Source organism: Rhincodon typus, chromosome 27 (genome assembly GCF_021869965.1).
Source record: "Rhincodon typus isolate 14 chromosome 27, sRhiTyp1.1, whole genome shotgun sequence".
In the NCBI taxonomy this organism is placed as follows: Eukaryota; Metazoa; Chordata; class Chondrichthyes; order Orectolobiformes; family Rhincodontidae; genus Rhincodon; species Rhincodon typus.
In genome coordinates this window covers 38,072,635-38,087,119 of record NC_063358.1, presented here as the reverse complement: position 1 = coordinate 38,087,119, position 14,485 = coordinate 38,072,635, and the positions used below count along the sequence as shown (strand labels likewise).

The following is a 14,485-nucleotide window of genomic DNA, read 5'->3' as shown; positions in this document are numbered from 1 at the left end:
AGCTCTACACCTTGTTATCTCAGATTCTCCAGCATCTGCAGTTCCTACTATCTCTGCTTTACTGATTGATGTTTAAAGACCCCAATACACCATTTTGAAGAAAAGCAGCCAATCTTTTCTCACCCATCAAGGTCATTGGTTAGCTCAGTTGGCTGGACAGCTGGTTTTCTGATGCAGACTGATGCCAATAGTGCAGGTTCAATTCCCATAATGCCTGTGGTCACCATGAGGTCCCACCTTGTCCCCTGCTTGAGGTCAGGTGACCCTCAGGTAAAATAACTGCCAGTTTTTTCTCTCTCTCTTTAATGAGAGAGCAGCCTTCTGGGACTATTTATTTACCCCTCAGCTTAGCATCATTAAAATAAATCTCTGGTCATTACTCTCATAGTGTGGGATCTTGCTGTGTAGAGAAATGGCTGTCTCATCTCCCGAATTAGTGGGGACAATATTTCAAGAAGTGCTTCATTGGCTGTAGCACTTTGGCATAATCGAAAGATCATAAAAGCAAGGTTTTTTTTCTCTTCTGAATCATTATTACATTTTTTCTCCCTCGGCTTTCCAGTTTTGCAAAGCAGCTTTCTATCAGGAAATGGTTTCAGAGATTGTAGGAACTGCAGATGCTGGAGAATCCGAGATAACAAGAGCTGGATGTGTTCATCCAGTGACAACAAGGTGCAGGGCTGGATGAACACAGCAGGCCAAGCAGCGTCATAGGAGCAGAGAGGCTGACGTTTCGGGCCTAGACCCTTGTTATCTCATCTTCTATCAGGAAATGTTTCTTTTCTTAAGCTTTAACATAGCCTCCCCAAACCTGTCCTACCTGTTTGTGTGGGTGCCTGCCCTCCCCCAGGCACATTCTGACTCACAGTTACTTGGTGGTTTTAAGAATACAGACACCTCTGGAGCCCGCCTTAAATGCTCGCCTCGATTTTGAGTTGTGCACTTTTAAATGTGCTGCTTTGAAGTTGTTCCTCAGCTGGCCCAGTGGAAGTGTATCGCAGAGCAGCAAGCATGGGTATGAGCCATTCAGTTTAATGACTGCACTATCTATTTCAGCTATTCTGTTCTAGTGGGGTTACAGTAAAACAATTCCTGGTTTGTGCTGCTGTAACGTCATTACCATGTACACATTAAACTCCAATCTGGTTACTAGTACGTTACTTTATCAATTCTTTTGTGGTGGAAAATTGTAAACTGTTCAAATAATTTTTGGTGTGTATTGGCTTCACTGGTTATTCAATAGATACTAAATGCCCTGGTTTACCAGACTTAAAGAGGTTCGAGTTTGTGGAGGTTAGGTTGTGCTGTTCAATATAATGCAAGGATTAGATGCAATCCCTGTGGATGGACAATGTGAGCTGAATCGTTTGGAGGGGGAACTGTCTGAGCTAGGTTACATCTATGTACAGAAAGTATCTAGGACAAGTTGTTTGCCCCTACAGTGACCTATGAGCACTTGTTATTAAGGATAAGAGGGACTGGATGAATATGAACTGATCAGAGAGTCTGTTTGTATTTGTAAACAGTAAAATAATGTCTCATGAGACTAGCTGAGTATTTTTTTGTGTGGAGATAACTAACGTGCTGTAGGGCAGTGTCTCTCAATGTTACGTAGGAACTTCCAGAAAGCTTTCATTTAAAGTTCCACCTTAGTTCCATCCTTTTCGAACATCTTGCCTGCTACAAATGTCTAAAGAGTGCAGAATCGCCTTTTGGGATACAGTTAGTTCTGCTATAATGTGTGTTTCATAACACGATTGATGAATAGTGGATACTGTTTGGATAATGCAAACTTTCTGCTGTACAGGTATAGTGACTTTTTATAGCAACTTCCCTATAACATGATTTTCTATAGTGCGAGGTCGCACAAAGAACGCAACTATTGTGTTATAGGAGAACTGTACAGAGATGATTATTTAAAATAATGTTCAGGTACATAATTCTTTGAAGTTTGCATCACAGGTAGACAGTATGGTTAAGAAGTTGTTTAGCACGCTTGCCTTCATTGCTCAGATCTTTGAGTATAGGAGTTGGGATATCAGGTTGAGGTTGTACAGGACATTGCTGAGGCCTCTTCTGGAACACTGTGTCTAATTCTGGGCACCCAGTTATCAGAAGGATATTAGTAAGCTGGAGAGGGTTCAGAAAAGATTTATCAGGATGTTGCAGGAATCGAGGGCTTGAGGTATAAAAATAGACTGGAAATACTTGGACATTTTTCACTGGAGCTTAGGAGGTTGAGGGGTGACCTTAGTGCAGTTTATAAAATGATGAGGGGCATAGATAAGGTGAATGACAAGTGTCTTTTCCCTAGGGTGGGAGAGTTCAAAAACCAAAGGTCACATTTTTAAGGTGAGAGGAGAAAGATTTTAAAAGGACATGAGGGACAATTTTTTTACACTGAGAGTGATTTGTGAGTAACAATGAACTGCCAGAGGATGCAGGTACAGCTACAACATTTAAAGGACATCTGGACAAGGACTTGAATAGGAAAGATTTGGAGGGATGTGGGCCAAGTGCAGGAAAATGGGACAAGATTAATTGGGAAACGTGGTCAGCATGGATTATTTGAACCGAACGGTCTGTTTCCATGTTGTATGACTCTATGACTAAACCAGGCAAGAAGGGTGTTTAATAGGCTGACCTATCTTGATAAAATCTCATCTCAAAGAATTCTGACTAACGTAAAGAGAATCATGAATAACAAGTTTTATTTTTATTCTTCGTGTATCACTGTTACTTTTGGATGCATTTAAGGAAGAGAATATCCCTCAGATGCAGGATAAATCAGTTATACATTTCAATCTATCTCTGTGAGAGCATTAATAGGAATTGTAGCTCTGGATGAGGATGTGTACTCAGGGGCCACTCACTAATTGATTATTCAAATTCTGATGGAACAGTTTCAATACATATTTAATTAGAGTTTGATTTCTGTGATAGATTAGTTTTGTTTTTCTACAGTCGTGTAAACATTTTTAACAAGCAAGCAATGTAAACGAAATGAAATTCCACTTGGAATTTTCCTTATGGACAATAAAGTAAGAAGTGCAAATGAACAGAAACTGTTAACAAAAATGACAGTATGTGGAATTGGAGACAACATGTTTCAGAAGAGTAACCAAAGTTGCAGAGTGGGTAACTCCTCAGATTGGCAAGATACAGCCAGAGATGTGTACTCAGTGTTTCATTATACTTCTGAACGAATTTGCTGAAGGAATAGAGAGCTGTAAGACTAAACCTTTTGACAATAATAAGGTAGGGTTGCCTGGCATACAATATTGGCAAGAACCTGGAATTTACAAAAATGATTAAGATAGATTGTTGTTTGACAAGAGAATCCAAGGTTATGGGCTTAGATGCAAACGTAGAATTCTAAACACATACAGGTCAGCTGCGATCTTATTGGATGGCGGAGAAGGCTTGAGGGGCAGAATGACATACTCCTGATCCTGTTTTATAGGTTTGTGTGAAAGTAAATGGGCAAAATATGAATTTGGCCACTTATGGACCCAGAAAAGCTCAGAACCTTTTCTAAATGATGAGATAGTATCAACTGTGGATGAACAGCAGTCACAGAAAGCTAGTGAACAGATATAAAAACAAATTGCTGACATTTATTGTTGGCCTGTATTTCAAGCAGCTGGAATGAAAAGGGGAGATAGGGAATGACATCTAAGCACTATAAAGTTTGATCAGATCCCACTTAGATTATTTCGATCAGTTCCAACTGGAAGAGAGGTAGTGGTTTCAGATGGGGTCTTGTATATCATTACCAGAATATTGCATTCACTAAAAGAGCTACATCAGTCTTGTGTTTCTTGTATTGTTTGTGGAAGATTCAGCAGAGATATCCTTGAGATATTTAACATGATTAAAGGATTTGATAGATGAGATCAAGAGAAATGATTTCCTTTTGTGGAAATTCTTAGATCAGGTGCCATGTCATAGAGTCATGGAGCAAGGAAACAGGCCCTTTGGCTCAACTTGTCCAAGCCGACCATGTTTGTCGGACTGAACCAGCCCCATTTGCCTGTGTGTGACCCATATCCCTCTAAACCTTTCTTATTCATGTACCTGAGATAACAAGGTGTAGAGCTGGATGAACACAGCAGGCCAAGCAGCATCAGAGGAGCAGGAAGGCTGACGTTTCAGGCCTAGACCTTTCTTCAGAAATGGGGGAGGGGAAGGGGGTTCTGAAATAAATAGGGAGAGAGGGGGAGGCGGATAGAAGACGGATAGAGGAGAAGATAGGTGGAGAGGAGACAGACACATCAAAGAGGCGGGGATGGAGCCAGTAAAGGTGAGTGTAGGTGGGGAGTTAGGGAGGGGATCGGTCAGTCCAGGGAGGACGGACAGGCCAAAGGGGCGGGATGAGGCTAGTAGGTAGGAAATGGGGGTGGGGCTTGAGGTGGGAGGAGGGGATAGGTGGGAGGAAGGACAGGTTAGGGAGGCGGGGACGAGCTGGGCTGGTTTTGGGATGCGGTAGGGGGAGGGGAGATTTTGAAGCTTGTGAAGTCCACATTGATACCATTGGGCTGCAGGGTTCCCAAGCAGAATATGAGGTGCTGTTCCTGCAACCTTTGGGCGGCATCGTTGTGGCACTGCAGGAGGCCCAGGGTGGACATGTCATCTAAGGAATGGGAGGGGTAGTTGAAATGGTTCGCGACTGGGAGGTGCAGTCATTTGTCACGAACCAAGCGTAGGTGTTCCGCAAAGCGGTCCCCAAGCCTCCACTTGGTTTCCCCGATGTAGAGGAGGCCACGTCTGGAACAGCGGATACAATATACTACATTAGCAGATGTGCAGGTGAACTACTATCTCTTATTCATGTACCTGCCTGTTACTCTTGGAATCAAAGCAAAGTTGTTGGGAGTGGGAGTTGGTAAGTGTAGAGGAGTGGTCAGGAAGCACAACTTTACCCAAAGGCCTAATGGAAATCTGCAAAATTCAATCACCACAAAACCTCTTGAGGCTGTGAGACCAATTGAAAATGTAAAAATAGAAATTGTTAGAATTTTCTTTGACAAGACTTTGGAATCAAAGCAGGTAGATGAAGTTAAGATACAGAGCAGCTGTGATCAAACTAAACAAGAGAACGTGCTTGGAGGGCTAAATGGCCTCCTCTTGTCTATATTTTCCTGTTAGGAAACATTCGAAAGGTTGGATGGGGGTTACAATGACTGACCAACATAATTACATGTTATAAAATTATAAAAAGAATCAGAAGGTAGGTGACTGATGGGGACTGTGTCAGTCACCCCAATCTTGTTAGTTGGATTTGATCTGATTTTTGATTTTGATTTTGATTTATGATTGTCCCATGTACCAAGATATGGTGAAAAGAGTTGTATTGTGTGCTAACCAGACAAATCATTCCTTACATAAGTATGTCAGGGTAATAGAACAGAATGCAGAATACAGCATTACAGCTGCAGAGAAAGATCAACATTAACATTTGAGGGATCTGTTCATAAGTCTGATAACAGCGGGGAAGATACTGTTCATGAATCTATTGGTACTTGTTTTTAAACTTTTGTGTCTTCTGCCCAATGGAAGAGGGTGGTAGAGAGTATAACTGGGGTGGGGTCTTTGATTATGTTGGCTGCTTTCCTGAGACAGCGGGAGGTGTAGACGGAGCCAATGGAAGGAAGGTTGGTTTGTGGGATGGACTGGGCTCTGTTCACAACTCTCTGTAGATTCTTTCAGTCTTGGGTAGAGCAGTTGCCATACCAAGCTGTGATGCATCCAGATACTGGTGCATCTATAAAAATTGGTAAGACTTGGTTGTTGAGAAATTTCCCAGGTTTTAATGGGGCTGATGAAGATTAGGAAGAGTTTTAATGAAGTAACTGAGTGGAGATTGTTTCCGCTGATGGTAGGATGGATTATAAGAGTGATGCTGTGCAAAGTTGCACTCAGGGTGCAGGTTGATCTAATGACCATTGAGGCTCATGTGCTCAGTCACCAGCTTTCTGCATTTGTTCTCTTCCTAACTGCTCCTGTTCCTGTTTTGTCGCCCTTAGTGGAAATGATCGCTGTGAATAGCTTTCAGAGCCAGCAGTATGATGAGCTGAGTCTCGAGGTTGGGGACATCATAAAGAATTCCAAGCGCACAGATGAAGACGGCTGGTGGGAAGGAGAGCTGAATGGGAGAAGGGGCCGGTTCCCAAGGATATTCGTCAAGGTACGTGATACTCCAAAGAATAAATGAAACAGCGGCTGGGGCCTGAACGTGATGTAGGGAGTGGTGAGTGCTTTTGATCCTGAGCTAGGAGGCCTGGGTTCAAGTTCCAACCTTCGTCAGAGATGTGTAATAACATTCCTGAACAAGTTGGCTAGAAACATATCTCTGATATCGGGGCAAACAAACAAATGTCAAAACTAAAGTGAAAACTAACCTTCGTGGAATGCCAGGAATCTGAATTGAAAATAGAAAGTGCTGGAGAAACCAAGCAGGTCTGGTAGCATTGGGGGATATTATGTCAAGTCCAACAAAACCCTTTTTTCAGAAGCTAAAATCTTGGATTGCATCATCTAGGTTTGAGTTGGCCAAATATGTAGATATTACAAAAACCCAAATAGTTCTCGATTTAACTGAGAAAAAAATCAATTCGAAGAGAATATTCTGGAAAACAGGCTCATTCTCTGAAAGGAAGAATCTAAATCTAAAGATGGCTTGAATAAAACTTGACACCTTTGAATTGTAAGTGTCTTTTGAACTGTCACTTTTTCTATTGACCTGTGACCTCCTCCCCTCTTGTCTGAAGGGGCTGACTGCTTTGAGATGCTAGTCCCCAGTGAGTGGTCAATGAGCCCTCCACGCAAGTGGACATGTGACCCCAGGCAAGCTACTTAACTGTGTCTGTGACACAGAATTCCACACACAGGTGTAAATGTACCTCTTGGAGCGGGCAGTTGACAGGAATTCAGAGCAGGTACCAGGACCAATGTCGGCTTCTTAACGCATTGTAGACTGTTCTACAACAACTGCTCTTGCTGATGGTCAAGACTTAGACCTGGGGCAAAGCTGGTCAGTTAAGGTTCAGGATCACAGTAAATCCTTCCTAATGTCCCCTGAACTGTGACATATTTGAAGGTAGACTTCCATATCTTTGTCGGATTCAGAATACCAAGCTTAGTTAATGTTGGACCGTAACCAATTTCATTAAATTAGCTTGTAGATGGACAAGGAATCACACAATTAAAGATTGAACTATTGAATACCCTGGCTATAAGAGCAAGGAAGATGATTAGAAACCATTAAATATTATTTGCTGGTGGTTTGTAATAGAATCCCAGAGCAGCAAAGGAGGCCATTCTGCTCATTGCACCATGCTGGCTCTTTTAAAGAGCTATCGAATGCATGTCACTCCTCTGCTCTTTTCCCAAAGCAAGGAATACTTTATTTATTTGCTCATGGGATATATGCAATGCTGCACTTATTGTCCATCCCAAAATACCCAGGTGAAGGTGGGGGTGAGCTGCCTTCTTGAACCGCTGCAGTCCATGTGCTGTGGGTAGACCCACAATGCTGTTAGGGATGGAAATCCAGGATTTTGACCCAGTGACAGTGAAGGAACGATGACAAATTTCTAAGGGAAGATAGTTGTGTGTTGGAGAGGACCTTGGAGGTGGCAGTGGTGTGCCCATGCATCTGCTGTGTTGCCCTCTGTCCGGTAGAGCTTTGGGATAAGAAGATGCTGTCGATGGAGATGTGGTCAACTTCTCCCATTCTTGCTATTTCTTGAATTCTCCATTTGCAAGTTATTCTTTAATCTTGAGACAGCACATTCCAAATCATAACAAAATGCTGAGTTAAAAAAAATTCTTTCGGTTTCACTCAGAGCTAGTAAGAACTGCCGACGCTGGAGTCAGTGTGGATCTGGATGAACACAGCAGGCCAGGCAGCATCAGAGGAGCAGGAAAGCTAACGCTTCGGGTCGGGAGTGGGTTCACTCCAGTTTTTGTGTCATTCACCATAACATTGTATTTTTTAGTATACTGACCTTCCTGCCAATGGAGACAGTTCCTCCTTATAAATTCTACATAACCTCATGCCTGCCTGCCCCCCAACCCCTCATCAACATATTCCCTCACCCACCTACTACACCAAACCCCTCACCCACCTGCCATCTACTCTCTCACTCTCCTACCCCCCTCACCCATCTATTACCCTACTCCCTCACCCACTCATTTGTCACCCATCTCTCAGATTAGGTCAGGCGTGAAATGCAACAGCTAGTGTTGAGGAAAGGTGTGTGTGATTCTACAACCATCCATCCCACACCTGGCTGTATGGTATCCTGGCTGGACCAGACTGCTTCAGCTGGGAGGTGGCTTGTCCCAGGAACCCACAGGGAGGGATCCTCCTGAAGGTAACACCTGTGCCTGATCAGGGCCTGAAACAGAGTCTCTCTCCCCAGTCAAACAATCTGAGCCTTGTCTTATTTGAGGAGTTCCATTGGCTCCACTGCTCCATCTGTGGCCTACATGCCAAGATGGCTGATTTACAGCAAGCTTGAAGTTTGTTCCCATTCCGGTTAGACCCCTTCAGGAACACTGCGTTCACCTTCTGGCTACTGTACCTCAGGAAGGACATACTGGAGTGGATGCAGCACAGATTTACCAAGACGATACCAAGACTAAAAGAGTTAAATTTTGAAGACGGCTTTAATGAATTAGACATATCCTCCCTTGAGTATAGAAGATTAAGTATAATCTAAATAAGATTCCATAGTAATTAAAGGGTTTGATCAGATCAAAAAGAAAATTATTTCCTCTTGAGGAAGTGACCAGGACAAGGGTAATATTCTTAAAATTATATTTAGGCCTTTCGAGGTGTTTCAGTAACTGCTCCTTAACACAAAGGGAAATCAGAATACTCTTCATCTAAAGCTTTTTTAAAAATAATTCATTCACAGGATGAGGCCATCGATGGCTAGGCCAGCATTTATTGCCCATCCCTAATTACCCAGAGGGCTTTGGGTCTGGAGTCACATTGAGGCCAGACAAGGTAAGGATGGCAGTTTCCTTCCCTAAAGGACATTAGTGAACCAGATGGGTTTTGTTTCAAAGATTGACCATAGATTCATGATCATTATTAGACTCTTAATTCCAGATTTTTATTGAATTTCCACCATCTGCTGTAGTAGAATTTGAACCCAGGTCCCAGAACATTACCTGGGTCTCTAGATTAACACTCAAGTGATAATGCCACTAGGCCATTGTTTCCTCAATTGAAGTGGACAATTGAAAAGTCCAAAACTGAGCTGGCTAGATTTTCAGTAAGCAAGGGTATTGGGGATTACAGTACTAATGCAGGAGAAAGGAGTTCAAATACAGAGCAACCATGGTCAAATTTAACAGTGGAACATCTTTGGAAAAGGTGAATCACCTCCTTTTGTTGATGTCACACAGAAGGAAGACGTTTGATTTTTCCTGTCCATTCTGGGAGAATAAATCAGCTAATCCCAAGCAGCAGCTCTTTGTTCATAACCCTGGAAATCTTCCTCTCTTCAGCCAATTCTGAAAATACCTTTGAAACCCAGATTGACTCTACCTCTTGGGTAGTACATTCTAGAGAGTAAACATTTACTGTGTAAGAGCAGTTTCTCTTCGTGTCACTGTTGGTTCTTTCACCAGCTAACTTATATTGGTGTCCTCTTTTTCTCACCCCTTCCATCAATGGACCTTCAACAACCCTAGCAAATCATCTCTCAACCTTCTCTACTCTAAGGCGAATAGACCCAGATTCTCCGATTTAGCCATGTAATGGAATTCCTCATTCATGGCTCTGTTCTTGTAAATAACCTCTCTTAAGGTTTAAATACTTCTCTAAGGCTTACAAAAGGCTAAAAGGCCTCTACCGGGCTGTAAACTTTCTCTGATTCCCATCTTTCCTAAAGTGCACTGTTTGCAATGGGACGGAATCCTCCAGCTGAGGTTTGTGCTGGTATTGCAATGAGTTTAGGGAGGTAATAAATTTTCAGGAGACAACAGAGTTCGAGGCACATGGTAATTTATTCATGCATTTCACTGGTACAATACAGGACTACCCAGAATCTGGCCTCAATGTGAGGGCCCAATCACCCCCTTAATCTCTAGCTCAAATTGGAAGAAAAGTCAATGATGTTCTAATTTTTAAATACAATTACATTGCCTTTTAAATATTTTTCTTGTAACATTAACATAGCGGCACATACTCCTGCCGCACCGGTCCCCCACCCCTTATATACTATTGGTTAATTAGTGCTGGGTTCTTCAAATATGATTGGGTTTCCAGTACATCATTCAAGTAGTAGTCTTGCTGCTGTGATGTGAATGGGCCCTTTTGGTACGGTGGAAACTGAACTCTCCATGGTCACTTGTGACCTTTTATCTCTCAACTGTGTCTGCTATTTTGTACACGACTGTAACAGAGTCTTCTTTGAGATTTCCCACCATTCCAACTCTCTTAACTGTTCTGCTTGATAAGTGATAGGGAGGCCCCTCTCTATTACTCCAAATTAGTTTTTAACCTTTCCTTTCTAATGTTTTGGGTATCTTTCTATAACACTTTGGAATCTATATCAACGATTATCTTGAAGAATCTTAATTAAAACCTACTTGCAGTGTTATAACTGATTGATTAGAAAAAACTTAAGAGAAATAACTAATTAGTAAGAAATGTTCTTATCTTTAGGGTAGCAAAGAATGTTGCACATTCAATCTTACTTAAACAGACAGCTTAACATAATATTTCTTGCTTTTGAACTCTACGACTGTATTTACAAAATGAAGGATCTTATGAGTCTTTTTAACCACTTTCCCAACCTGCTCAACTACGTTCATTACTTTCCATTCACTCAGCTGGGCCTAGGTTCCCTTGGCGTTTAGTACCATCTTCCTCAAAGTTTGAAGTATTTCCAAGTTTTGTTCCACTGGCAAATTTTAAAACTGTGCCCGGTGTGCACAAATCAAGGATAACTGACATATACCAAAAAGCTCTAACCCTTGCGATACTCCACTGAATGTCTTCCTCTGGTTCAAAAACAAATTGTTCACCAATTCTCTGGGTTTCCTGTCACTGCCTTTCAACATCATATCCATGCTGCCTTAGTACCTGCTCTTCCATTGACTTCAGCCTATGCAACAAGCCAGTTATGTGACATTTGAACAAACACCAATTGGAAGACCGTTTACACCACATCTTCTCCAGTGCCCTCACGAGAGCTGGTTTCGCTCAGTTGGCTGGATGGATAAAACAGAGTGATGCCAACCACGTCAGTTCCACACCAGCTGAGGTAACCATGAAGGGTTTTCATTCTCAACATCTCCCTTCACCTGAGGTGTGGTGATCCTCAGGTTAAATCCCCACCAGTCATCTCTCTTTGATGAGTGAGCAGCCCTATGGCCTGGTAAGACTATGTGATACAGTGCAATTATCTTGATTGACTCTTCCTGTTACCTCACCAAAACTAAACTAAGTGTTTTGGTTAAACATGATTTGTCTTGAACAACTTTAGACCAATATTCCTAATTAATCCACGTTTGTCCCAGTGCCTGCTAATTTTGTCCTAAAGTAGGTTCTTCCAGCATTGAGGTTGAAGTGTTTGTCATTGCTGGTTTTATTCTTTCATGGGCCATCACTAATGTTTTCAGTTGATAGTCCTCAGGCATCATCCTTGTATCTGAGAATGATTGTAAGATCATGGCAAATCATAGAATCCCTACAGTATGGAAACAGGCCATTTGGCCCAACAAGTCCACACTGCCCCTCCGAAAAGCATCCCACCCAGACCCATTCCCCTACCCCTGTATTTCCCATGTCTAACCCACCTAATCTAAGCATCCCTGGGCACTATGGACAATTTAGCATGGCCAATCTACCAAGCCTGCACATCTTTGGACTGTGGGAGGAAACTAGAGCACCCGGAGGAAACCCACACAGACACAGGAAGAATGTGCAAACTCCACACAGACCGTCGCCCAAGGCTGGAATTGAACCTGGGTCCCTGGCGCTGTGAGGCAGCAGTGCTAACCACTGAGCCACTGTGCCACCCAATGTTTTTATCCTCACACCTCTCAATATCTTTAGATCTGGGTAAATGACCAACTTGAAGTCTTTTTAAGACCTCTGCTTCATTTCTGACCCATTCAGTATCACAACTTTGCTAACATCTTCTTCAGTAAAGACAGATATACCATATGTTTTAGGTCCTTAATTAGCTCCAACCTTTCTTTTACTGTTTGAATGCCTATAGATTCCCTTTCATGCTAACTGCCAGGGTCTCCTCATACTCTCTCTTTGCCTCCTTCCTCTCTAAACTTTGCCTGGATTTCAATTTATTATTCTTAAACTGACATCCATCACAAGCACCAATTTTCTGCATCATCCTGTGAGCCACCTCTCTTGTCATTCCTGGACCTCAGACTATGATTCCTTACCTTATTTAAAGGCCAGCCCACTGTTACATTACAATTTACCTGGGACAGATCAGCTCTTGTGATTTTTGAGCAGACAATGACGTACTTCCAGTGCAACTAAGATTTGGACCCAGATGCTCTAGTTCACAGACAGGGATATTAACACAAGAGCCCTACAGATCTGTTCTTACCCCTCTGAAATTGCCCCTCTTTCATTTAAATATTGTTACTCCTGATCACTCCTTGTCCTTTTCTGTGGGTCATATAAACTTTATGATCACAAAGGAGGCAAACATAGTGAAATCATTTACATCTGTGCCTATGGATACATCTGTCTGCTCCCCTAACTATCCAATCCCCTGTCACTAATGTTCTTCCAGTCTTCTTCGGACCCTTGTATTGCTGAGCCAGTTGTGGTGCCATAGGCCTGATATTAACTGCATTCCCCATCGCTCTCAGCAGTGTGCTCAGCTGGTTGGAGAGTGAGAGGCCCTTAGGAGACTCCTACACTGCCTGCTAGGGCCTTCTGTTCTGTCTGGCACTCACCCATTCTCTCTGTCTGCCAACACACCCTTTGCTGCAGCCTGGCCACATTCTGAAATTCCCTGTAGCTCTCAGGCATTCCGTCCGGGCTAAATGGCACTAACTGTGATCAAACTGAGAAAGCTTGAACCCTGACCTGCTGCAGCTGGCAATGCTTTCCACACTGGAGAACTATCCTGGAGTTTTGACACACTACAGGATGCACACTCCACAAGACAGGGGCTCCCTACAATGTCTTCACTTATTAGACCAGAAATAAACTCGAAACTTATCAAAGGCAGCTATTCATCAAACAACAAGTTCCCTTGTGGGAAGCTAATGGTTGTGTTTTGTTTACATCCCAGTCTCACGCTGCTGTTCCGCTCTGAACTCCTTCATAGAAATATAGACAATAGGAGCAAGTGTAGGCCATTTAAGGCTTTGAGCCAGCTCTGCCATTCAATATGATCATGGCTGATCATTCAACTCAATCCCCTCTTCCTGCTTTTCCCCCATATCCTTTGATCCCTTTACCCTTAAGAACCATACCTAACACTTTCATGAAAACATTCAATGTTTTAGTCTCAACTGCTTTCAGTGGTTGAGAATTCCACAGCTTCATCATTCTCTGGGTGAAGAAATTTCTTCTCATCTCAGTTTAAATGGCCTGCCCTACATCCTTAGACTGTGACCCCCTGGTTCTGGACTCCCCGTTCATCAGGAATGCCCTCCCTATGTTTACCTTATCTCATCCTGGTAGAATTTTACAGGTTTCTATGAGAACCTCCTCATTCTTCTAAACCCCAGTGAACACAGTTCTAACAAATCCACTCTCTCTTTTTCGTACATCAGTCCTCCTTCAGATTTGTGCTTCTTACTTCTCGGCACTTCGAGCACACCATCATCTTGTTAGCTGTTGTCCCGTGAAGTCAAACAGCCTGGGACTGAACTTGGCTGATCTGCCTGTGGTGTCACTGTGAGTGATTAGTGGATCAGCCACAATATTTCAATAAGACGTGAATTTGTGACCCTTCTGTTTTCAGGTGCTTTGTCACCACACCACATGCACTGATAAATTCCAAACTCAGACTGCTTGATTTTCAGTTGGATCGTGCTATGTGTGATTGGCCCCAACTTAATGCCCATGCGTGTGCACGCACTCACACATAGACACACTCACACACACACACATAGACATACACATGCACACACACGCACACACACACGCACACCCATAGACACACACACGCACACGCACACACACACAGAAACACACACACACATGCACACACACACACACACACGTGCACACACACACACAAACACACACGCACGCACACACATGCACACACACATAGACACACACACACGCACACCGCACATGCACACGCACACACACACACACACACAGACACACACACACACACACACACACAGACACACAAACACACAGACACGCACACACACACACACACAGACACACAGACACGCACACACACAGACACGCGCACACACACACAGACACACACACACACACACAGACACACAGACACAC

The 14,485-nt window shown here is 43.0% G+C and overlaps 1 protein-coding gene across 1 annotated transcript in view; it reads left to right on the top strand.

The window, feature by feature from the left end:
- The first annotated feature begins 918 nt into the window (after positions 1–918).
- The window catches only part of LOC109931915 (CD2-associated protein-like), a 99,779-nt gene continuing 86,212 nt past the window's right edge, over positions 919–14,485 (top strand). Inside the window, 2 exon segments of the mRNA XM_048612959.1 lie at positions 919–1,015; positions 6,027–6,187. Of these exon segments, the coding sequence (XP_048468916.1) occupies positions 1,012–1,015; positions 6,027–6,187 (165 nt within the window). The 5' untranslated portion in view covers positions 919–1,011.